The 23,296-nt window shown below is 44.4% G+C and overlaps 1 protein-coding gene across 3 annotated transcripts in view; it reads right to left on the reverse strand.

The window, feature by feature from the left end:
- Nucleotides 1-1,135: 1,135 nt before the first annotated feature.
- FDFT1 (farnesyl-diphosphate farnesyltransferase 1) overlaps nt 1,136-23,296 on the reverse strand; it is a 34,433-nt gene continuing 12,272 nt past the window's right edge. For all 3 annotated transcript variants that reach the window (XM_027598998.2, XM_027598999.2, XM_027598996.2), the window contains 5 exons: nt 19,583-19,711; nt 15,967-16,158; nt 11,261-11,437; nt 9,614-9,766; nt 1,136-3,474 (listed from right to left, as the gene is read on the reverse strand). In XM_027598998.2, the coding sequence (XP_027454799.2) occupies nt 3,253-3,474; nt 9,614-9,766; nt 11,261-11,437; nt 15,967-16,158; nt 19,583-19,711 (873 nt within the window). In that variant the 3' untranslated portion in view covers nt 1,136-3,252. The remainder of the gene's footprint in view (nt 3,475-9,613; nt 9,767-11,260; nt 11,438-15,966; nt 16,159-19,582; nt 19,712-23,296) is intronic.

The raw sequence follows: 23,296 nt of genomic DNA on the forward strand, positions 1-23,296 counted from the left end.
CCTCATTGATCACCCTGTCACTCAGTTCAACAAGTGGTATGCTTCTCTCAGGTGCCTGTCCGAACAAGGTAATCAATGGAAGGGACCGTGCCTTTTTGCTCATTACCCAGAGGAGGGTGTGGGTTTAGTTTAGACTCAGATGTCTGCGCACATAGTTGAACCTTTTCCACTCTTAAAATGCGTCAGATAGCTATGCTTCAGACCAAAAGCATGGCCATCACCTGGCAGCAGCTTGTTAGAAATGCGGGATTTGGGCCAGAGCTATGAATCTGCCCTTGCAATTTAACAAGACTCCTGCTGATTCATATGTTCATTAGAATTTGAAAAATAAGGCCTTAGAGCAGCGGTTCTCAAACTGGGCTCCTGACCAGCAGCATGTGTATCACCTGAGAACTTAAAGATGCCAGTTTGGGGGGTACTCCCCAAGACCTGAGAGAAATGGTCCTAGCAATCTGGGACCTTCAGGCAATTCAGATGCTGAAGTTTGAGAACCATGGCTTTGGAGCTTTGCTTCCCAAACTGCTAAGATTAATTAACAAATGGCTAGCCACCCCTCCTTCCCCCACACACATGTGCACACCAGCCCCAGGGAAAGGGTTCCACAACAGAATGGGGCTTCCAGGTAATTGCTCCAAGCACTTTCCCAAAAGGAGATGGGTGTGCATGTGTGCAGGTGTATCTGGAGCTCCAGAAGCTCCCGGAGTGTGGAGATCAGACTCTTGCTTCTGTCTGTTGTAAGGGAGTTCTTTAAATTTAAAGCCCTAGATTCAGATGGGTCAGATATTCCTCTGAGGAAAAGCTCAAATATTTCCCTGTAAGTAGAACTCAAGTAGACCTTAGGCCAGAGATCCTATACCTCTGATTAGTGTGGAGCAGAGGGTGGGGTTGCCAGATTCAACAAAAACAAAGGATGTTGTGGCACCTGGGTGGCCCAGATGGTTAAGCATCTGCCTTCGGCTCAGGTCATGATCTCGGGGTCCTGGGATTCAGCCCCACATCGGGCTCCTGGCTCAGCAGGGAGTCTGCTTCTCCCTCTCCCTCTCCCCCTCCTCATGCTCTCTCTCTCTGTGTGTCTCAAATGAATAAATAAAATCTTTCAAAAAACAAAAACAAAGGATGTTCAATCAGATTTGAATTTCAGAGCAAGTAATTTTTTAGTAGAAATAAGTCCTGTGCAATATTTGGGACATGATTATACTAAAACAAAACAAAACTAGTGTGTCAAATTCTAGTTTAACTGGGCATCCTATATTTTATCTGGCAATTTTAATAGAGAAATATATTTAGAAGGAAAATGATCTTCCAAAGCACTCAGGAGTGGGCACAAGAGCTAAGACTTTGCACGAGTCCGTGATAGTAAAAGTCACATAACTTTATGGCCGGGAGGGGCCTAGGAGATCTTCTAAACCATACAGAAGCTCAGAAAGTCCCGCAGGTCATGACTGAGCCAGGAAAGAAACCTTCCAGTACACCCACCCCAGACCAAGATTTCCACCAGGTTGTTCTCTGTCCTACATGGGTTGTAGCAGAACTCATCCAGCATTTCAACACACAAATTTCTAACAACCCACCTTGGAATCTTAAACCAAGTTCTGATGCTTAAATTACTAGGAAAATTCCTGGGGAACCTGGCTCAGAGCTGTACCCCATGCGGCAAACGCCTGGCTTCAGCGTGGTGACAAGTTTGTCCAGGACCGACCCTCAGATGAACCAATTCACCACAGCTTCCAGGGACCGAAACTAGGCCACTGTGTTCGGTGGCAGCCGGGGACATGAAGGGACAGCAGTGTGAGTACGTGTGTAACAATGCGAGACCAGCACTCCTGCTGGTTTTGGAAAACCCTCAGCTTCAATGATTACATCACCGCACACAAAGAACTGCAGCGGAAGAGCAGGCTATATACACCGAGGGTATGAATGGCTTCTAGAAAGTACTTTCATGCCCCACAACCGTGATTCCTCAGCTTGAGGGGCTTTTTCAAACACCCTCCAAGAGGGGCCGTGTCCTCCCCGGCCCAGGCCTAGATTTGCAGTAAGGTCCTGGGTGAGTGTGCCTCACACCCCCGGCCTGTGCGGGGCTCAAGGCAGACAGTGATGCTAGAAGGAGGAGGCTAAATGCTCTTCGGCTTTCCAGCCCATCACCTGAAAACACACGTTGCCTTTCTTGAGGCTTCCATGTATAAACTGGTGATTTAAAAAAAAAAAAGAAACAAAAGACAAAAAAAACCCACAAAAATCCTGGACATGGTAACATTTCTGCATGCGGCTAAGAGTCGGCCAAGGGGGACAGCAGGCTGGTAGAGGGAGTGTAGGTCCCAAGCTGGCCAGGGAGGCGAGGCTACCGCAGGCTCGCAGGCTCGTTTCCAGCAGGCACAGCCGTGCAGGGCCCAGGCAGCTGGGTCCTTCTTCTTGGTCCTGCTCTGGCTGGCTCTGCGGGGGCCGCAGACGGCCATCAGTCCCTCCATCACTGACTCCATTCTTGCGTTCCTATTTGCCGTGCTCATCCAGGCTTTCAAATGAGCTGCCCTCCACAGATGCAAAGTAACTCAGTTCATTATAAACACATCTTTATATATGATGTCTTCTTAAAAAGTCAGCCTTAACTGGAGGCCAGTCTTCCACGATGGGACCCAAAGCAATCCTGCAGTTTCTTTCTGAAAGCTAACCTCCTTTTAAACCAGGAAGCAATTCCAGAACCCCCAGAAGTCAGTCCTTAGCCTTCATGGGCAGAAGACAGTCTGCACTCTTAGGAAACCTAGGGCTGTTGCCTAGACCTACAAACACGGACGTCTACTGCATTCAAATCAACTGAATAAAACGATGAGAAAAACGGGAACCCAACGGAGAAAATTCACTTCACTTTGTACAAGGACATGTATTCCAAGGTTGCTTCAAATTAAATACATTTAATTAGAATTCTAGTCAAGATTCACACTAAGTAAGACCTCTCGGCAGCCCCACATGCCACCATGTCCCCTGACCTGCAGTGAGCGGCCCTCTGCTGTTGGCCATGGCGCGCAGTCGTGAGCACCACCCGCGAGGGCCTGCCTGCCGAGGGTGAGGTAGCCTTCCCTTGTATTCTTAGCTTCTTGACCACATGTCACAGTTTCTAAAAGTCTCAAGTCCACAGAGTTCTTTCAGGGATTAAAGCGGGAGGGAAAAAAGGGGGGAGGGGGGTACCAATATCCTTTTTCTTGAAGAAAAGGCCAGCCCATTTCAGGGTGAACTTGAGCTTCCAGACCAATATCCCAGTCAGTGCTCTCCGGTCTGAACATAGTCTTCTGGGACCTGGGACAGGGTGCTCAGGTACTGCCAGCTCAGGGCAGCCAAGAGCATGACAAATGACAGGTAAATAGGGGAGTAGTGACTTCGGGAGATCAGCTGACAATTGGGAAGATTCTGTGTCCTGATGGTGGAGATGATCTGCCTTGTTTTACCAGAAGATGGGTCTGAGCTGGGGATTCTATGATAAATCTGTTAAAGAAAGGAGAAAATTTTAAGTGCCACTTAGTGAGTCCTAGAAAATTTATAAACACCTTCTGTGTTTACTTCTTACAGTAACCCTACACAGGGAGGTATCTCATGTCCCTCTTCCCAATGAGCAAACAGGCTCAGAGAACACGAAAGGAATAACCCAAAGTCACCCCACTGATAAGGCAGGATTGTCCACGGAGGCTTGTATCGTCCCACAGCCTGACCTAGGGGGCACCAGGGCATCCCTGCCCCCAGGGAGCCAGCCACCCAGGTCCTCTCCGGTCTGTGCCTCCCAGCGCCGGGCACAGCGGGGGAGCCTGGGAAAGTCGGCAGAGTCTGACCGCGCTGGAGCAGCGCAACACGCTGCAGGGGAAAGGCTACTGAAAAGGCAGGGCAAACACAGCCAGACAAGATGGAATCTGTGGTGTGGACCACAGGCTGGATGAAGAAAGGCGAGAGCAGAAGCTGGGAGCCGGAGAGTAGTCCTCCTAGAACCCTCTTGGAGCCTCTGCCCCTCCCGCCCCCTCCACAAACCTCCAAGGCATTTGCTGAACCCAGGCCTCCCGTCCACGCTTCCAACACAGCTACGGGCGAGACCCTCGATGCCTCTCATCTGAGCTATGACCAGCCTCCAAACTGAGCTCCTGACTCTACTGAACCCTGAAGTCCACTCACCTGCTTGCCACACTGTCCCCAAAAAAACCGAAAACCTCTGCTTGACACCCCCCCCCCCACTGGCTCCCTATGGGTTGCCGAGTTAAGGTCTGAGCTCGGTGCTGTGGAGCACAAGGGCACCCGTGACCTGGGGCCACTGAACCTTTCCAGCTTCACCTGCTGCTGCCCGCCTGTCTTTTCTCACCACTGGAACAACTCGACTGTTGTCTTACATGTGGATTGTTCTGCACGCTTCTGTTCCCCTCTTCGCTCACACTATTCCCCACTCCTGGAATGCCTGTCACACTCCTTCACCTGGCTAACTCTTGCCCGTTGCCCAAGTCTTAATTTAGATATTAGGTCTTCTAGAAAACCTGCCTTGAACCCCCAGGTTGGGCCACGTGCCCCTCTCCTGCACATAACACCTCCCTTATCACTTTAACACTGAATTCAGCTATTTCTGTGTGTCTCCCTGGACTGCAAGTCCCAAAGGCACCACATCTTCCTCATCTTTCTGCCTCCAGCCCAGCTCTGTGCCCGGCACGCAAATGGTCACTGACTCAAACTGACAGAGTAGCTAAGAGATGACGGAGGTGGGAAGTGACAAGGATCTGAGCCAAGACGGAGGCAAAGAGGAGGAAGACGACAGAGCAGGCATATTTTTAAATAATTTTTTCCCAAAATTTTCATTATGTAATGGGTACTTTTTTCCATAGACATACATCATATTCTTGCCACCCTCCCACCTCCCCACCAAAAGGGCAGAGCTGCACTTTAGTATAGCAAGAAAATAAAAGAATATGGCTACAGGGGCGCCTGGCTGGCTCAGTCGGGAGAGCATGTGACTCTTGATCTTGGGGTCATGAGTTCAGGCCCCGCAATGGGCAAAGAGCTCAATTAAAAAAAAAAAAAAAATATATATATATATATATATGTGCGCCTACCGAAATACGCTAATGATATCTAATATCTAATATTATGCTACCAAGAATAGCTTTAGAGAGAACAACAGAAGCGGGATGAAACTGTAATTTCCTCTACTTTCTTTTAAAAAACATTTAGATGATGGAGTTATGCTTATAAAAACAAGCAATGCAGGGGCACCTGGGTGGCTCCGTCGGTTAAGCATCTGACTCTTGATTTCGGCTCAGGTCATGATCCCAGGGTCTTGGGATCAAGCCCCACATCAGGCTCCCTGCTCGGTGGGGAGCCTGCTTCTCCCTCTCCTGTTCCCCCTGCCTGTGCTCTCTCTCTCTGTGTCAAATAAATAAATAAAATCTTAAAAAAAAAAAATGAATGACTATATTCTATATAGTGGATAAATATATGACTACATTGTGCATATAAAATTATATACAATTTTATTTTTAAAATAGGTTATAAATAGATTATACTGCGATTTGACTTTTTTCACCCACATAATTTTTTATGGACATTTCTTAATGCCAGAACCTAGAAAATGACGTCATTCTGTTTTTAAACACAAGCCACATAATGTGAATGTACTATAATTTAATCAATTCCTTCCCAATGAGGACTGAGGACAAAATGTCACAATAAGCACCTCTGCACATTTTCTGGCTAATTTTGCATGTAAAGTCCTAGAATTGCTTGGTCAGAGGGTAATGTGTGCAAAATTCTGACAAGTAGGAAAGTTTATAGGTGGAACCGGTGGGACACAGAGATGCCTACGGATCAGGGTTAGGGGATAAAGGAGGAGCCTGGGTCCGGATTCCTTGATCAGGCGAATGGTAATGTCATTAAGCAAAAAAAAAAAAAAAAAAAAGTTTCTGACCAAGTCCTGAGCTGGACTAATCAAGTCAGGAGTGATGAGCATGTGGTGGAGAAAGAAGCCGGGCCATCAAAGAGAATACCAGAAAGCTGTTGTGCAGTGAGAAGAAATGAAAACCAAGACAGAACTCCGGGAAATATCAGTATAGGAGCCAGAAGGGCAGAGGAGTCGGCAGGTAAGAGGTTAAACTGGAGGCAAGCGTCACAGAAGCCTAGAGGGGAAAAGGCTTTCAAGGTGAGAAAGCCAGTGTCAAATAATACAGTGGGATCAGGGAGAACGCTTTTTTTTTTTTAAAGATTTATTTATTTATTTATTTGAGAGGGAGAATGAGATAGAGAGAGAGAGAACATGAGAGGGGGGAGGGTCAGAGAGAGAAGCAGACTCCCCGCTGAGCAGGGAGCCCGATGTGGGACTCGATCCCGGGACTCCCGGATCATGACCGGAGAATGCTTTAAAAACTGGTCATTAGAAGGTCATCCAAGCACTTCAGTAAGCACAGTTCTCATAACAAGGTAGGAACAAAAGCTGGCTAGCGTGAGGTGGGTTGAGAAAAAAATGGGAATAAATAACATGAAGTACATGTATCTTTCGAGAAGCTTAAGTGGCGGGGTGCGGGGGGAGTAGGCAGAAAGGAGCAAAGTCAAGCCAGAGTTATATTTTGACTTTCTGAAGCTTTCTGAAGCTAGTGGCCCGAGCGCACATACAGACTAGAGGAGTGACAGGGGGAGGAGAGGGCTTTGGAGGAAGAGGCGGCAGATCTCGAGAGGGCAACGGTGGGGGCGGTGGGCGCAGGAGTGTGTACACACAGCGCTTAGGCTCACACCTGGGAGGCGGACACAGAGGAGCGAAGCAGGTTCACAACACACCATCCTGCACTTCCTCACATGGGGAAAAGGCGGCAGCAGCTGAGGAGAGGGTGGGATAACAGCAGTGCTTTCCAGCCTTTCTGTCCACAGCTGATCACCTGGGGGGCTTGGTAAAGGCAGATTCTGATGCAGTGGGTTCGAGCTGGCGTGAGACTCCAGCAAGCGTCCAGGGGCCCCAGATGCTGCTGACCCGAGGACCACACTTGTGAGTCGTGAGCACAAGAAGGGCTTGAAGGGCAGGACGATGCTCTAGACGAACCACAGCACAGGGTGAACCCGGAAGCTGCGCCAGCTTCAAAAAGCTTGCCCTCACCAAGGAATGAGCATTGGCAGAGAAGGAAATAATAGTTTCTGGCTGTTTGCCGGAGCATTTGTTTCTGCCCCAAAATAGCTGGTGGAGCTTCTCGCCAGCTGACAGGTATCCAGACTGGTTTGAAGCTGAGGCTGCTCCAGATGACGCAGGACACTGAGGAGCAGTGCCCACCTACTCAGCAAGGTTCAGCTGTCACTCTGACTCTTCCACTAAACACTAGAGCTGCAGGAGGAAAGCCTGCAAGTCCCCTGCAAAGGCATTATGGTTACCACCAGTTAGGCCCAGAGACCCGACAGAATAAATGTGTCTTCCTGTCTCCCTGCAAAGGACAGACTTGATCAGTGAGGAGAAGTAGGATTCAGTGTTAATAATTGGACAGCAGCAAAGAGCCAGACAACTGGGGGCACCTGGGTGGCTCAGTCGGTGAAGCATCTGCCTTCGGCTCAGGTCCCGATCCAGCTGGGATCGAGCCCCATATAAGGCTCCCTGCTCAGCGGGGAGTCAGCTTCTCCCTCTGCCCCTCCCCCTCACTCATGCACTCTCTCTCTCTCAAAATCCTAAAAAAAAAAACCAAAAACCCAGACAACTTGTGGACTTGATACAAAAAGGTTTCACTTGAAATTTCATTCATGCTGACATCAAAGCCATTATTACATTTTATTCCTTCAGACTTGGAAGTCTTCAGAGATTTTTCTCAATCAAATCAACTCAAGTATTAACATCTCCCCCCCGCAATTACCTTGAGTAGCTTGAAACAACTGATGCCTTAAATCAGGGGTCTGCAAATGTTCTTAAAGGGCCAGAAAAATATTTTCAGCTTTGTGGGCCACTCAACTGTTGCAGCCTCTCAACTCAACTGAAATCTTCTCTGACTTACATACTACATTATATAAAATGGAGGAAAAGTGCCTAATACGGTACTACTTAGTTTGGAAAGGGTACTCCAAAACCCCTTAGAATTGTAGTGAACAGCGCAGGCTCTGAAGTCAGCCAGATCTGGGTCCAAATTATGGCTCCAGCTCAAGTTTCCTTGATATTAACAGTACCCACCTATTCTGTTCCTCTGCCAGGCACACAGCAAGCTCAAAGGAAGTGCTGGTGACACGGTGAACCAGACTGTCCCAAGTCTCATCAGTAGCAGTTTTTTGGTCAATGGCTGAATGAACACTGTATCTAGTCACCAAAGAATTTTAGGATTTTTAAAAAAAATTTGGTCTTTTTTTTTTAAGATTTTATTGATTTATTTGAGAGAAGGAGAGCATGCACGGTGGGGGGGTGCGGGAGTAGAGGGAGAAGCAGGCTCCCCACTGAGCAGGGAGCCCGACGTGGGACTCGATCCCAGAACCCTGGGATCATGACCTGAGCTGAAGGCAGCTGCTTAACCGACTGAGCCACCCAGGGTCTCTTCTCTTATGTCTTCTGTAGGTGCCTCTGGTAGAAATGCAGAGGTCCAAAGCTTGTCAGATAGAAGACAGGGAGGAACTCCAAGGAGAACGTGCAACAGGCAATAGAAATCAGAGGAAATCACTGTTTGGCAGAATTCTGTTTAGGGGAAACCACTATTACACATCACATCCCTGTGAAGGTGTAACCGGAGGACGGGAAGGAGGCAGAAAATTATTGACAACAATAGTTCTCTCTGGGAGGGAGGAAGGAAGAAGGTCTTTCATGTTTCATGTGTTTCTGTAGTAGTTCAATCTTCAGTAAGAATCTAAGGATCTCAGGGCCTCCACTAACCAGAAGGCAGCAGCCACCCCCCTCGCCAGTGTGAGCATCACAAAAAATATCTCCAGACATTGCCAAATGTCCGCTGGTGGGGGCGGTGGGGGGAGGCGCAAAAGCCCCTTCAATTAAGAACCACCACTCTGGGGCCTAGTGATTAGTTTCAGCCTCTAACAGAAAGTTTTTTGAACCTAGTCATAGATTATATCTCCACAGTAGGAGATCTGACTTGAACAAGTATGTTTTGTTTTATAGGGTAGTTCTGGCGTTTGAAATGAGATTTGCATTAGAAAATTGAGAAATCATTGCAACTTGATGATTTTCCTTTGCTGGAATTCCCTACTGTGGTTTCTCAGTTGAGGCCTATGACGTAATGGAAAGTACTGGATTGGGTGACAGGCAACCTGGCCTGGGGTCTGAGATCCACTCGGTCAGATACTGTGTTAGCATGCACAAGCCTCGGCTTCACTCTCCTCACCCATGAATCAAGAAGCCTGGGCTGGCCTCTACCATCATCTTCTGCCTCAAAAAACCTCATCCTCCTTAGGGGCTTCCACCCTAGAGGCTCGCTGCATTTATACCCTCCCACCGGGGTGCCATGCGGCTCTGATCGATCAGCAATCTGTGCACACACTGTTTCCTAATAAAGGACACCAACTCCTGTCTCTTTATACCATAACACAGTGAGTTGTTAGGACCATCTAATATCCAAGTATGAACTGTTTAAACAGTGACATTATTTAAATCCTAAAAATAGCTACAGATTCTCCAGGTAGTGAAATAAGAACCCACCTCTTCCATGTACTGGTAGATTATAGCTTTGACCGCCGGCATATTGGTGGCGTCCATCATTAGAGTTACTGCTTGCCCTTTTCGGATCTTCACTACGCCTTTGAACACCTGCTGATTATTATAACAGGCAGCCAGAGTGGCAATGGCCATCACCTTCAGATATAAGGAGGGAGAGAGAAAAAGAAAAAAAAAAAACACTAATTTATTTCATTTCATGAAAAAAAGAAATGGCATGCTAAACATCACCATTTTGAAAAGGTGAAAAAAAGTTCTGTAGATTAAGAAAGTGACAAAGGGCTAAGATGGAACTAACCAAGAAAAAAATCACCATGAAGAAAGCATGTCAAAACTTGGACCTTTCCCACTCCTTGCTTCTCCAACAATACATAGAATCAAGTGCTCTTTGTGTCTTAAATGATTCTTTGGTGTGACCACGAAAGTTCCTTTTTATTTGGAAAAAATAAGTCCATTAAGTCCATACATCATTTTCTATGCTAGAGTAATGAGTTAGAGAGCCAAAAAATGTACTCAAAATAATATCTACTGGGGCACCTGGGTGGCTCCTTCGTTAAGTGTCTGCCTTCGGCTTGGGTCATGATCCCAGGGTCCTGGGATCGAGCCCCGCCCGCATCAGGCTCCCTGCTCGGTGGGAAGGCTGCCTCTCCCCTCTCCCACTCACCCTGCTTGTGTTCCCTCTCTCACTATCTCTCTATCAAATAAATAAAATCTTTAAAAAAAAATCTACAAATAATTTTCTATTGTCCCTACAACAAACGTAACTATTATACATGAAAAAATAGCATGAAGGGGTGGGGGACAAATGAGAAGGGGGGATAGTTCCCATGCTCAATGGCAAATTACTTCTAAGATAAATGGGAACCTAAATCAAGCATGCAGAATTTAGTTCCAAAAACCACTCAAGATTGGTCATTAAAAGAAAAAATCAAGGGGCGCCTGGGTGGCTCAGTCGGTTAAGCATCTACCTTTGGCTCAGGTCATGATCCCACGGTCCTGGGATCAAGCCCTGTGTCGGGCTCCACGCTCAGCGGGGAGTCTCCCTCTTCCCTCTGCCCCTCCCCCTGCTCGTGCTCGCTCTCTCTCTCTCTCTCTCTCAACTAAATAAAAATCTTTAAAAAAAAAATCAAGTTTCCAAATCAGTTAAATCCTATGACTTTCATGTATTTGAGTTAAAAACTGAAATAATTGGCAAAGGCATTTAAAAAAGTGTAAGCTCCTAGAGGACTGAGGGGCTAGGTCCATAGGATCAGGTTGTGTTATCCTGAGCTGGGAAACGGACAGCAAAAACTAAGCGCTTAAGTAAGAGTCTGTAATGATAAACCTTCACCTACATTTTACCCAGCATTCCCCCCAAATCTAAGCCAAAGCCCTAGATTTAATTGTGAGGCTAAGGATCTAAGGAGGCTGAGCTGGGTATGGTGGTTGTGGGGTTGAGGGGAAATGTAGTGAAACACTGCCTGCCTCCCCCCCAGCAAAAGAAAATAGACCAGAGTCATTTTTTAAAAGGAACCATATTCCTGAATACAGCAAACCAAAATAGTAAATGCATTCTCTCCACCCCCATCACCACAACCACGCCGCTCCTTTTAGCTTCCACCCCTCATATACAAGAAGAGCTCCATTGCATACCTGTGGAATAGCGCAGAAGTTAAACACACTTTGGTTTCTAAGTCTTGAAAGGTAAGTGATGACATCTGGGATGTGGTGTAGTGCGTTGGTTATAAGTTCGTTCAGGCACTTCACAGCCAAGTCAATATTCTGTGGTTTAGCAAAATCGCCCAACTTCTTAACATATTTGCTCCAAACCTTAAAAAATAAGTTAGCACGTGCATAAGGGAAGAATGTACAAGCAATAGGAAAGAATCTTTGTGAATAAGAACTATGATCTACAGTGAAGTTTTTCTTAGCTGCGGACTCCTCTTTCATCAAGATCAAGTCTGTTTTAAGCTCCACGCAGTGGCTATTTATGATGACCAGTCTGGGTCTGATCACAACCTAGGAGTCACTTAAGTATTTGGGAAATTGTCCCTTAGGGACACATAGTACAGCATGTACTAAGCAATACTTTGATGACTCCCATTATTCCAGAAGGCATTAGTCTCCTCCTGAAAAATATAACCAGATAGATACAAAATCAGCCACAACAGTACTGCAAGCTAAATGTTAAGCATTCTGAAGATGGTCAGGCCTCAAAGTAAATCACGATTAACATGGCATTCCCAATTCTAATAAGAATGCTGCTGAACAAGTGTACTGAGGGAAAATGAGCTGAGTCTATACTATGAGAACATTACCTCCTTGGATCTTAGTAACTCAAAAGCGAAATAACATCTTCAACTGCAACAGTGGGATTGATTTGACAATTTTTAATGATATTATTTAAAGGAGTCTCTGAAGCTAGCAAAGAACTTACTTTCATTTTTGGTCACTCTGAAGCTTCCCAAAGAATAATGCTTATTGTCACTCTATACACTCCCCCGAACACATGATTGGCCACCACCACTTCCATTTTTACAAAATCCCAAATTCCTGCTAAGAGATGCAGAAACGATGATAAAATTAGGACATCACCTTTCGGCATCTCCAGTGATAAGAGATCTAGGCAGTGACCACCAAGGAAAACAAAAAGAAACCCGTAACTTATAAGGAAAAGAAAGTTATCCTTAGATTTTCAACAGCCGGTCTGTAAAGCAGAAGAATATGGGATACTCAAAAATGTGAGCTAAAAATTTTGTATCTAGAAAAACTAACTTTCAAACATCAAAGCCACAAATTGTTATCAATCTGTATAAACATGGGGAGTTATTATTCTCATGGGTCTCTCCTATCTATCAGCGTGCGAGCTCCAGACAGCCAAAATGACTGGAGACATAATATAAAGACTGGTGAGGAGCTTAAACTAAGACTAAGTAAGGAGGAAAGGGAGATATTACAGTGGCAATGGCTATCTAATCTGACAATTCAGAAATAAATACAATCACAAAAAATTGGGAATTAGTATAGCATATGCAAAAAATGTCTTCAATTTTGGTGGTAGTTGAGTATCATTATTCAGAGACTGCAGGATCTGTAATGAGGGGAAAAAAAGCAAATGAGTAATCATGGTATATACTCATTCTAGCATCTCTGATTTCCCTGAGAAGTATGAATCTCGATAAGGAAGAAATGAAGTAGAAATGTAATACAGAGGAGATTATGTAACCATCCTACGGTCCTGAGTTTGAACTGGAAATATCAATATAAACTTACAAGGTATTTGAGCTTTACAACTAAACACACACATACAGTGACTATCCCAAGAGCAGTGAACTGTCCCTAGTGAGCAAGTGCAGTGTTGGGTACTATTTCCCATTAGCCCAGGTGTCCTGGACGGGCTTCTTAAGAGCTGGAGGAGTCCAGAGCTCAGGCAAGAAATGTACAAAATGGGCTTAGAACATCTTCACATACCAAATGGCAAGAAAGCTATCAAAGACTATTAAGGGTCCCCCTCATGAGGACTCAGGAGCCAACCTGAACCTCTTCTTGTAGTGAGAAAAATTACAACAGATTAAACCCAATCAGATATGAGGTTTTTTAAAAGATTTTATCTATCTATCTATCTATCTATCTATCTATCTATCTATCTATCTATCAGAGAAAGAGAAAGGAGAGAGAGCACAAGCAGGGGGAGCAGCGGGCAGAGGGAGAAGCAGGCTCCCCGCTGAGCAAGAAGCCGGATGCGGGACTTGATCCCCAATAAATTAGCAGAACTAGGCATGAAGCCTAATGACTGCTAACATCAAAAGTGGGCCAAGATCAGATGTTTTGTGCCTCTTGGTAAGAGAACACACCATCTTTCAAGAGGCACATGCTCATTTTTAGATTTAAACACATTTGGTGTGTTTTAACCCACTGCAGTCTTTATTCTTTTTGATACTCAAATTGTTCCATATGTGGTCAGTGAAAACGCCTTTGAACTGGATCCTGTACCTTTTTCTGCTGTACTTTTTACTTTGATAACTCCCTTATTTCCTGGCGTGACAGCATATCCCAAGCTTATTTTGTATATTTCCTGCCCCACTATTCTGTGTGGTGGGAAATGGTATTAAAAGACCAAACTGGAACACACCAGCGGTACACATTTCTACTGGTTTGTTTCTTTACCTCTTGGTAGAGAGAGCTAAACATTTTTTTTTTTTTAAGAGAATCTGTATCAGGAGTTCATACTGATATTTCCAATTCAGTTTAGGATTATGGGAGTTTGGCTTAACTTTATTAATATTTTTATATTCGTACCTTTTATTTTAGAGTGAAAATCTTGGTTCCTAGGCTGATACGAACACAACTGCCTATTTGCTATGTTACAGAGTTTCTATAATAGTTTCAGTATTTCAGTAACAATATTATTCACAGTATAATTACTGAAAACATTTTATTACGTTGAGTTTACACTGCTGTGCACGCACCTTGCTTTTTTTCACTTAATAATATAACCTGGAGATCACTCCCTAGTTTATTTCTTTTTGTGCTCCACCAAGTGAATATACCATAGTTCAATCAGTCCTGTATAGATGGACATCTCAGTTGTTTATAAACTGTAACTATTAGAAACAAAGCTGCCTCAAGAAGCTCCCATATTATTCACTTGCCAAGCTGCCCGTGCTCAGGGCTGTTTGCACTAGGACACACTTTCACCAGCCACACACAGTGCCTATGTCCCCAGTCTTGCTTGGCGATTACCAAACATGATTTTTGCCAATCCGACCCCAGAAATAGTCTCTCAGGGTTCTTTTCTCTCATTTTTGGTTAAGTTATTTGAACCTACATTTAGTAAGCACCCTGGCCAAAGTTTATCTCATTTTATCCACACCACTATTCTGTGGTCTACCAGCTATTCAATATTACAGAAGAGGGAAGTGAACCGTGGGCAGATCTGCAGAGCTGGTGCACATGACCCACGCTGGGAGGACGCGCCTGGGTGAGAGACAGTGTGGTAACAGGGGGCAGGCCCCAGCTGAGACCCAGAGACCGAGGCGGCCCTTTCAGGTGGCCACTGACTCACTGCGGGTCCTCACACAAACACCTGCGCTTCGCTGAGCCTTGGTGTCCAAGGAAAGGTGGTCAAGAGCTCTTTGGCAACCCTGCCTGCACAGGAGGCACCTGGGAAGCTTGGCAAAGTAGGATGTCTCAGCCCAGGGTTGTTTTAATGTGAAGTTTTCTTATTAGGAGTGAGATTGATCATCTTCTCAGCTGTTTAAGGATCTTTCTTTCAAAAACAAAAAAAAAGATCTTTCTTTCCATGAACAATCTGTTCTTATCTCTTTGCCCGGTTTTCTAAAAGTAGCTGGTCTTAACTTTTAGCAGTTTTTGTATTGGGGATATGAGCCTCATATCTGCGGTGTAAGTCGCAAATATTTCCCCTACTTTGTCACCTGCCTTTTATTCACTTTAAAAGCACTTGGTTGGGGCGCCTGGGTGGCTTAGTCAGTTAAGCATCTGACTTCAGCTCAGGTCATGATTTCAGGGTCAAGGGATCAAGCCCCACATGGGGCTCCCTGCTTAGTGGGGAGTCTGCTTCTTCCTCTGCCCCTAGCCCTGCTTGTGCCCTCTCCCTAATAAAATCTTTAAATTTTAGAAAATAAAAAAATTAAAAGCACTTTGTTTTAGGAAACCATTTTATGGGAAGAAATAGGCAAATGCTATAGTAAAATCAGGAAATAGTCCTAAAATTTTCTAGCTTTCCTTCTGAATAAAACCAATGTCCAAGCCTTTGCTTTGCTTATCCGTTTTTTTAAAATTAAGTCAAAGATGAACTCTTGTCTCTTATAATGAACATCCTACAGTTTTTGCCTCTCTAGCATCTTCCTCCTTCCCGCCACAGAATCCTTCTGTTTTGGTGGTGGGGGGGTAGTAAATCTATTCTGTGTGTGTTGGGAAGATATAATCCAGGTGTGGCTCGACTACTCGGCCCTCTGGCTACAGTAACTGATCATGGGTTGGGCACAGGATCCACACCCCACCAACTGGTCTCCCTAAGAACTTCTTTGTTAAGCTAGCAGGTTGTGAGTCATGAGTTGTTATATCCACCACTCGGAGAAAGCCTATCTAAGGGAAAGAAAGAACACGGACAGAGTCTCTGTGTGAGTGTGTGTGTGTATGACTATACATAGTCTGAAGCCCTGGATTTAGCCAGTCTACTCTGAAGCCAACTAAATCCTAACCTGTTTTATACATTCTCTTACATTGTCTAAGGTAGTTTGATTGATATTTCTATCACTTACAACCAAAAGATTTGTTTTGTTTTGTTTTGAGGAAGTATTTAAAGTTATTTTTCCCAAATCCCCTGCATCTGTTACCTCTTGAGGCCAAAACTCTCTTCCTTCTCGCTGGTCTTCCAGATAATCACGAATGATGTTTGTTTTCTGCAGAAACAGGCCCATAGAATTGGCACACTCTACGTCTTCACCAACTAAGGGGTCTTCTAACTCTGAGGCTGAGAATAGACGGGAAAGGCCAATTCCCACCAGCCCGGCGACATAGTGACAGTACTGTAAGAAATAACGAAGTATTTACTAATATGGAAACACCCAAGATCATGAGCTACAAAAAAACCCCCAAAACAAAACCCCAAAACAGGTTCCAAACAGAATGTACAAGATCTCATTTTGATTAAAAAACGCAAACATGTACACAAATATACACTATGTACATGTAAGGAAAAAAGAACATCCAAGAAGGGTGTGCACAAAAGACTTAACCAAAGTGACCTCTGATCTCTGGCTGGTGTGATGGTTTAATTCTTTCACCTGAGTTTTCCGTATTTCTACTGTGGACACGCACTACTCCTAGAATAAAAGGTCATTGAAAAAATAAACTAGTATAGTAAGCTTTCTGATATCTAAAATTGAGAGTGAAGGCAATGAGGGAATAAGGAATATTCTAATAGAAACTAGAATAGTAAGTGGAGTTTAGTCTTGAAGACACTTCAAGATCTTGCAGTGTCTCAAAATCTTCATTACCTAGAAGAACAAAGTACCACAGTCTGTTCTTGCCACTGCTTTTAAGCACTCTGCGTATTCAGTCCTCACCGACACTTTATGAGGCATGTATCATTACTATCACCATTTTACAGATGTGCAAACCGGGGCCGACAGAGGGGTCAGTCAACTAATTGCCCAAGATCACTCATCTGGAAGTCAGAGGCCAGGGACTCAAAGCCAGGTAGTCTGGCTTACGAGGCAGGCTCTAACAACTTTGCTGAAACTTCCTCTTCTCAAAAGAGATCTTGGTAAACATCATTCTCGATTGTCAATGCATTTTTTTCCTGTAAAAGTGGTTTGTCAAAGCTATCCTCTCCTGAAAAGAGTATTCCAAGACAACTTAATGCAATACTCTTATGAAATGAATGTCCATTACACAATTTAAGAAGTGGAGAGCAGTTAAAGAAGGTACACTCTGGAGGGGACATCAGGAAGGGTAAAAGTTCGGGAAAGACCAAAGGAGGGCCCCTGGTTGAAAGTAACACACAGCCAGACTAATCAAAGGGCACAATGAAATGGCAAAGAGAAAGCACTTGAAATATGGTCTAAGAAAGAAAGAATCTGGGAAAGAGTAAAGATATGCTAAAATATTTGGGGCACCTGGGTGGCTCTGTCGTTAAGCGTCTGCCTTTGGCTCAGGTCATGATCCCGGGGTCCTGGGATCGAGCCCCACATCAGGGCTCCGTGCTCCGTGGGAAGCCTGCTTCTCCCTCTCCCACTCCCCCTGCTTGTGTTCCCTCTCTCGCTGTGTCTCTCTTTGTCAAATAAATAGTAAGATCTTTTAAAAACAAAACAAAACAAAACAAAACAAAAGATATGCTAAAATAGAGAAATGAGCTGTGGACAACTACAAGAAATTTAAAAAGAATTACTAGAAACTAAAAAACATCAGTATGTCCTTAGCACTGCCCAAGGAAAAGTAGATTTTCAGATAATAGTTCTTTGCATAGAAATATTCCTAGAATGGAAGTAGTCCTCTTCCTCCAAAGTTGAAGGGGGGGGGCGGGGAATCACTAAAAGTACTGACTTTCATCTAATCAGAGCTTGTACTCAACAAGCTATCGTTGGGTCTCCTGAAGAGGTCTGCATGGCAGAAAAGGGAGTCACCATGCAGCTAACCAGTGCTGATTCTTGGCCAGGAGTTTCAACTTTTAACTTTAAATTCATAAATGTACAATCCCAGCAGCAGCCTCACTCATGCCGAGTGGGAGCGCATTAGCCAGCAGCCCCCAAGATGATGCCAGCAAGTTTTAGGAACTGAAGGGTTAAGAGGCCAGACTTTGAACCTACACTCCCTCAAGGAGTATGTATACAGTCGCTTCTCTCCTGAGATCCTAATGTGAACACTATTAAGGATAAAAAAAATACACACGTAGTCCAGATGTTTAAAAGGTCTTTGCTTCCACGGGGGTGATGAAGAAGTCCCACAAACATCATTCCTATGGAAAATAGGCAAGACCCCTCCTCCTTCCTAGCCCGTATTTTGGTGTTGTCTAGTCCCCACTGTCAATTAGGTCACTTTGTCTAGATAGGCACTTTCTCCCTGCCGCCCAACTCCTCCCCTGACCAGTATCCTACACAGCTGCTGCTCAGGAAAAACTCGGGCCAAATAAAAGCCCAGTATAATTTTATCTGCCACATCATCTGCTCTCATTGCCCTTCCCAGCTCCTCTGTCTCCCGAGGAGGCCAATCTCGTCCACGTGAGGTCTCCCAGTGCCAGTCCTCACACGTATTCGTTTCTAACCACCAGATGAACTGGGGGAGGGAGGTCGAGAAACTCGGAACTTCTCCTACTGTGTTAATTCTGTAAGGAGCTGATGGGAAAGGAAGAAGTAAGGCATTGGAAAGGTACTCACTCCTCAGCACAACACACCCATGATCCTAAGCTAGTACCTCTGGATTCTCATAAACTTGGAAAGGAAACACACATACAATTTACAGTTTAAGTGATACCTACTTCCTGTCAACAAACGGGGTCAAGCTCGTACGGAGTTTAAAAGTCATCTTGTGCTAACATGGAACTGCAGATTGATTCAGATACTAAGGTGTGTCCACAAAACACACATACTCAGTGATGGAAGAAAGTAAATAACAAAAAACACATTTTTAAGATTTGAAAACCTCGAGTATCTCTGTATTACATGGAGTAACTTAGCCATTTCTCTAAAATTTCACAGCAAGTCAGAGACATTTTTAGAAGTTTAATGTGTGGGGCACCTGGGTGGCTCAGTCGTTAAGCGTCTGCCTTCGGCTTAGGTCGTGATCTCAGGGTCCTGGGATCAAGCCCCGCATCGGGCTCCCTGCTCCACGGAGTGGGAAGTCTGCTTCTCCCTCTCCCACTCCCCCTGCTTGCGTTCCCTCTCTTGCTGTGTCTCTCTCTGGCAAATAAATAAATAAAATCTTTTTTTTTTTAAAGACTTTATTTATTTATTTGACACAGAGAGAGAGAGAGAGTGAGAGAGAGAGAGAGATAGATCACAAGCAGGGGGAGCAGCAGGCAGAGGGAGAGGGAGAAGCAGGCTCCCCGCAGAGCAAGGAGCCCGATGCGGGGCTCGATGCAGGGCTCGATCCCAGGACTCTGGAATCATGACCTGAGCTGAAGGCAGCCGCTTAACCAACTGAGCCACCCAGGCGCCCCAATAAATAAAATCTGAAAAAAAAGAAGCAGCAGCTTAATGTGTGTAACCTCTGGGACAGGTTATATTCACTTTGGCCTGACTTAATGGTAAATGCCCTAGGGCATGGATTATTTCAAATATTCAATTATAAGCCCCTTTATTGTTTATGATGAGACATTCAAGCTACACAGGTGGGTTATAAAATCAGAAAACGTGGAACTGGCAGACAACTTTTTCCTCACTCTGAACTTCACAGTGCGTACTGCCACCTGTTCTATGCACCCCACACCAATGCTACTTTGTAAACACTGACCTTGTCCCACTCCTGTTCAGATGTTACGTGTTTATCCAAAAACTCCGCCATCCCAACTCCCATTTTCCGGCAAATGTCAACAATCACTGTTTGATATTTCTCAGCCAAATTTCTAAACTCAAGGGAGATCTGAAATGGAAATCACGAAAAAGGGAAAATATGAAATACGTATTTACACCGGGAACCAACATGGTACCTACAGATCATAAAACAAAGCAATAGCAGAACTCATTAAGACTCCCAAATGATTCATCTATAAGCCTAACATCTAGGTTGTACTAGTTTTCTACATATTGCATAATAAGCTCAGAAATGTTATAATTGCTAAAATAGAAGGGTCTAAAAATGCTAAAGTTTCTAGACTCAAAAGAAAATCAAAGTCTCACTCTACACTCATCTTTCCAATAGATAATAAATGAGGTGCTTCTACATAAAGTGGACATAAATGTAAGAATTTTAGGAAGAATGCCCCATTTCAGACAAACCTCATGATAGGGAAGACTCATTCCTGCAAACGTGTATCAAGCACTTCCTACATAGCAAGCTTTGTTCTAGGCACTGGGGATACACAGCCTGGAAAGGAGCAGACACTTAGCCCCTGTACAGTTTACATTCTACTAAGGAGATCAGCCAACCCGTTTTCTGTCATCAATTCCCAGATTTCTATCAGGAAGTTATAGTGTCTCCCCTACTATAAGGCTATATATTTTAATTCCTTAAAACAGCTCAATTTAGCTCAATCAGAGGCATGCTACCCAATATTTTTTTTTCATAGCCCAACCTCTAATGTAGAAATTGTACTGATGGTTTTTAAATTCACTGCTATTGCACAAACATCCTATTTAAGTTTAAAGAAGTATCTCTAGATGATCAAATAGAGTACAGAAACACCACGAAATTTCTTTAAATGCTACAAATATTAATAGAGCCAACACATAATACTGAAAACAAGTGGGAGGCATACTTGGTCTACATTTACAGAATGGCTAGAAAAGCTTCCTCAGGAAACACCTCTATTTAAGGACCTGAGGGCAAACCAGCTGGCTGCACAGCACCACAGGGATTCAGAAGCCTAAGGTTTCTTAGGCTTCTCAATATCAACTGTGAAACTCCCCCCAAATCCATAAAATCAATCCAATCTTTCCAGAATGCTATTCTTTCCAGAACAGCTGTTCCAAGACAAAGCCAAAAAGTCATTCCTATTGGGGACTGAAACACATGAGTGACTCTACCAAAGGGTATTTGAATCCCTGAATCTCCCTAGGACCCCATTCTTTCAACAGACCCTGGACTAGGTCATTTTATTTATGAGAGCAAAGCCCGGTCTCACATACTCTGTAGGAGCGACAACAAGCTTTGCCGAGTGAAACGAGTCATAAGGACTTTTTACTATCCATCCAGGCAATTCTGTTTGACAACTACAGTAGATTTGTAGGTCCTGCAGTCACTCTCCGGTGACTCAAGTACACAAAGGAAGGATATCGTGGTGAATCCACTAGTATAATGGAGGAGGACCAAATACCAAGTAGGGGTCCAAGGGTAGCACGACACTTCCATTCATCTACAAAGAAAAATTCCCTATAAACTTTAGGATGTTATGATCAGAACACTGGGTAATTCTACCTTCTTCACTTATATGCGGAATTCTGTTTTTAACCGATTTTTTTTTTTCTGGAAAAACCAACAGTTTTATTGTCTTTAACCAATTTTTAACAGAGCAGTAAAGTATGTCAGTGATTAAATGTTAAAACTACATTACCATAAAATAATACAAATATTGAATGAACATTGAAATATATTTCATAACTACTTCATAGCTCAATAAATGTATGTTATTATTGCTATTAGCATTTAAAAATAACCCTATGCCATTCCTTAAGTTGTGTTTGGGGTGGATCTGGAAGACTACTAGTTTCCCCTAGTACCAGGCGAAAAAGATATACTCTAATCTAATCCATAATATACAGTGAAAGTTCCAGAAAGTCTGGCTTCAAATGATACCAACTAATGGCCACTAAAGCATAAAACACGAGGTTCAATCTCAATGCACACACACTGGGGAGGGGCTCACTTGGTGAGAACACGTTGTCTGGGCTTAAGCCTGAAGTCTGTGGGGCCTGGGACAAGAGCACAAATGGAGGCCCACATACCATACTGGCTCAAAATCTTGAAATTATCAGTCACACTAGTAACTTGTTAAACAGTATGTGCTATTCTCCTGCTTTTACGAAGACACCTTAACCACAACCTGAAGGACTCAGGTGTGAATTTAAATTTTCCTCAGGGCTTGTTCCAAAAAATGCAGCAGGGCAGAGACTGCTGAGCCCCAGCTCCCGGCCTGCACCCTGGCCTTCCCACTCCCGGCTCTGTCTGGCCCCAGAAGGCCTAGGGGCAGGGTCACTGGTGCATGATTCACCCTGGAGAAGACAGGCCAGAGGCAACAGACTGCCAACCCGGAAAGGGAGCTCAGGGAATTGAGGGCAGGGAATTCCACAGACCCGGAACATAGTCTAGAAGGGGAGCTGCATAAGCTCTGGGCAGGCACACTCCCATGGCCCTGGGGACCCCTCACCCCTTTGAGTGGGGCCCTGTAAAGTGAGGGGCGGGCCCTTCTTACCTCAGTCTAAGAGCAGTACTATGTGAGTGAGGCCAAGTTATCTGTTCTGCCTTAGGGCCTCGCCCGAAACTGACGGTACACCTAACCCAAGGAGACGGTTTACCCTTCAAACTGGGCATCTTGTCTCAAGGAGATGCTGGGATTGATCAGCATGTGCACAAAGCATTCCCAACGAAAATAAGACACTATGACTTTCCATATATTCCTATCTCAATCGGAACAACAGGCTGAACGGACCTCCCATTCAAGGTTGCATCCTCACGAAACACATAGCTTCAGATGTTTCACATTAAGGACATAAAGGGTTAGCAACAGCAAAACAGTAATGCCTGGCCTGTGCCCTCTGATCCCTTCTACTCTGCCAGGGCGAGTCTCTGCTCTTAGGAGGGGAGTGTCTGCGTTCACCCTACTCCCCAACACAGGAAAAGATCGACTGAATGTTGAAATTTGCTTGAACAAACTGTTGTTTTTCCATTGGAATGCACTATTTATAAAGAAGACTTTTGGTTTTCTAAACATATTGAAATATTATCCAAACATCTACTAGCTATATCCCCAATTATTCTGACATTCACACATTTTTATATTCTTTCATTTCTGCTGAGTGGATAGGGCTGCCTTGATTTTTCAAATACCTACAACACTTATCCCACAATGACTAGAAATTATTTTTTATGAATCTACTCAGTTTGAAAATAGTTTGGAAGGGTTTTTTGGTTTTGGAGGCTCTAGCTAGAATATACCTTTTTTAAGTGAGAATACACATCAGTTATAAATTGCTATGGGACCCTGTTTGTAGCACTTCCTCCTGTGTTGGCAGTTTCACAAGCTCATCAGTGAATGGCCACCGATTTCCAGGCAGAGGAAACCCAGCCTCTGGTCACGTGACAGGTGTCCTAGGCGAGCCAGATCACTGGTCCCTGCTCTAGGTGAGTGCTCTCATTCCCTACCTATTCTTCACGGGTTCTTCTTCCTTCTTCCTCTGTTCTATCACATTGTCCTGTATCAGCTCCACCTATTTACTCCTCACAGATTTTTTCTTTTGGTTTGAACTTTATTGTCTTTTATTTTTGTCTTTGACAGCAAAGACGCAATCT

This window comes from Zalophus californianus, chromosome 2 (genome assembly GCF_009762305.2).
Source record: "Zalophus californianus isolate mZalCal1 chromosome 2, mZalCal1.pri.v2, whole genome shotgun sequence".
Lineage (NCBI taxonomy): Eukaryota > Metazoa > Chordata > Mammalia > Carnivora > Otariidae > Zalophus > Zalophus californianus.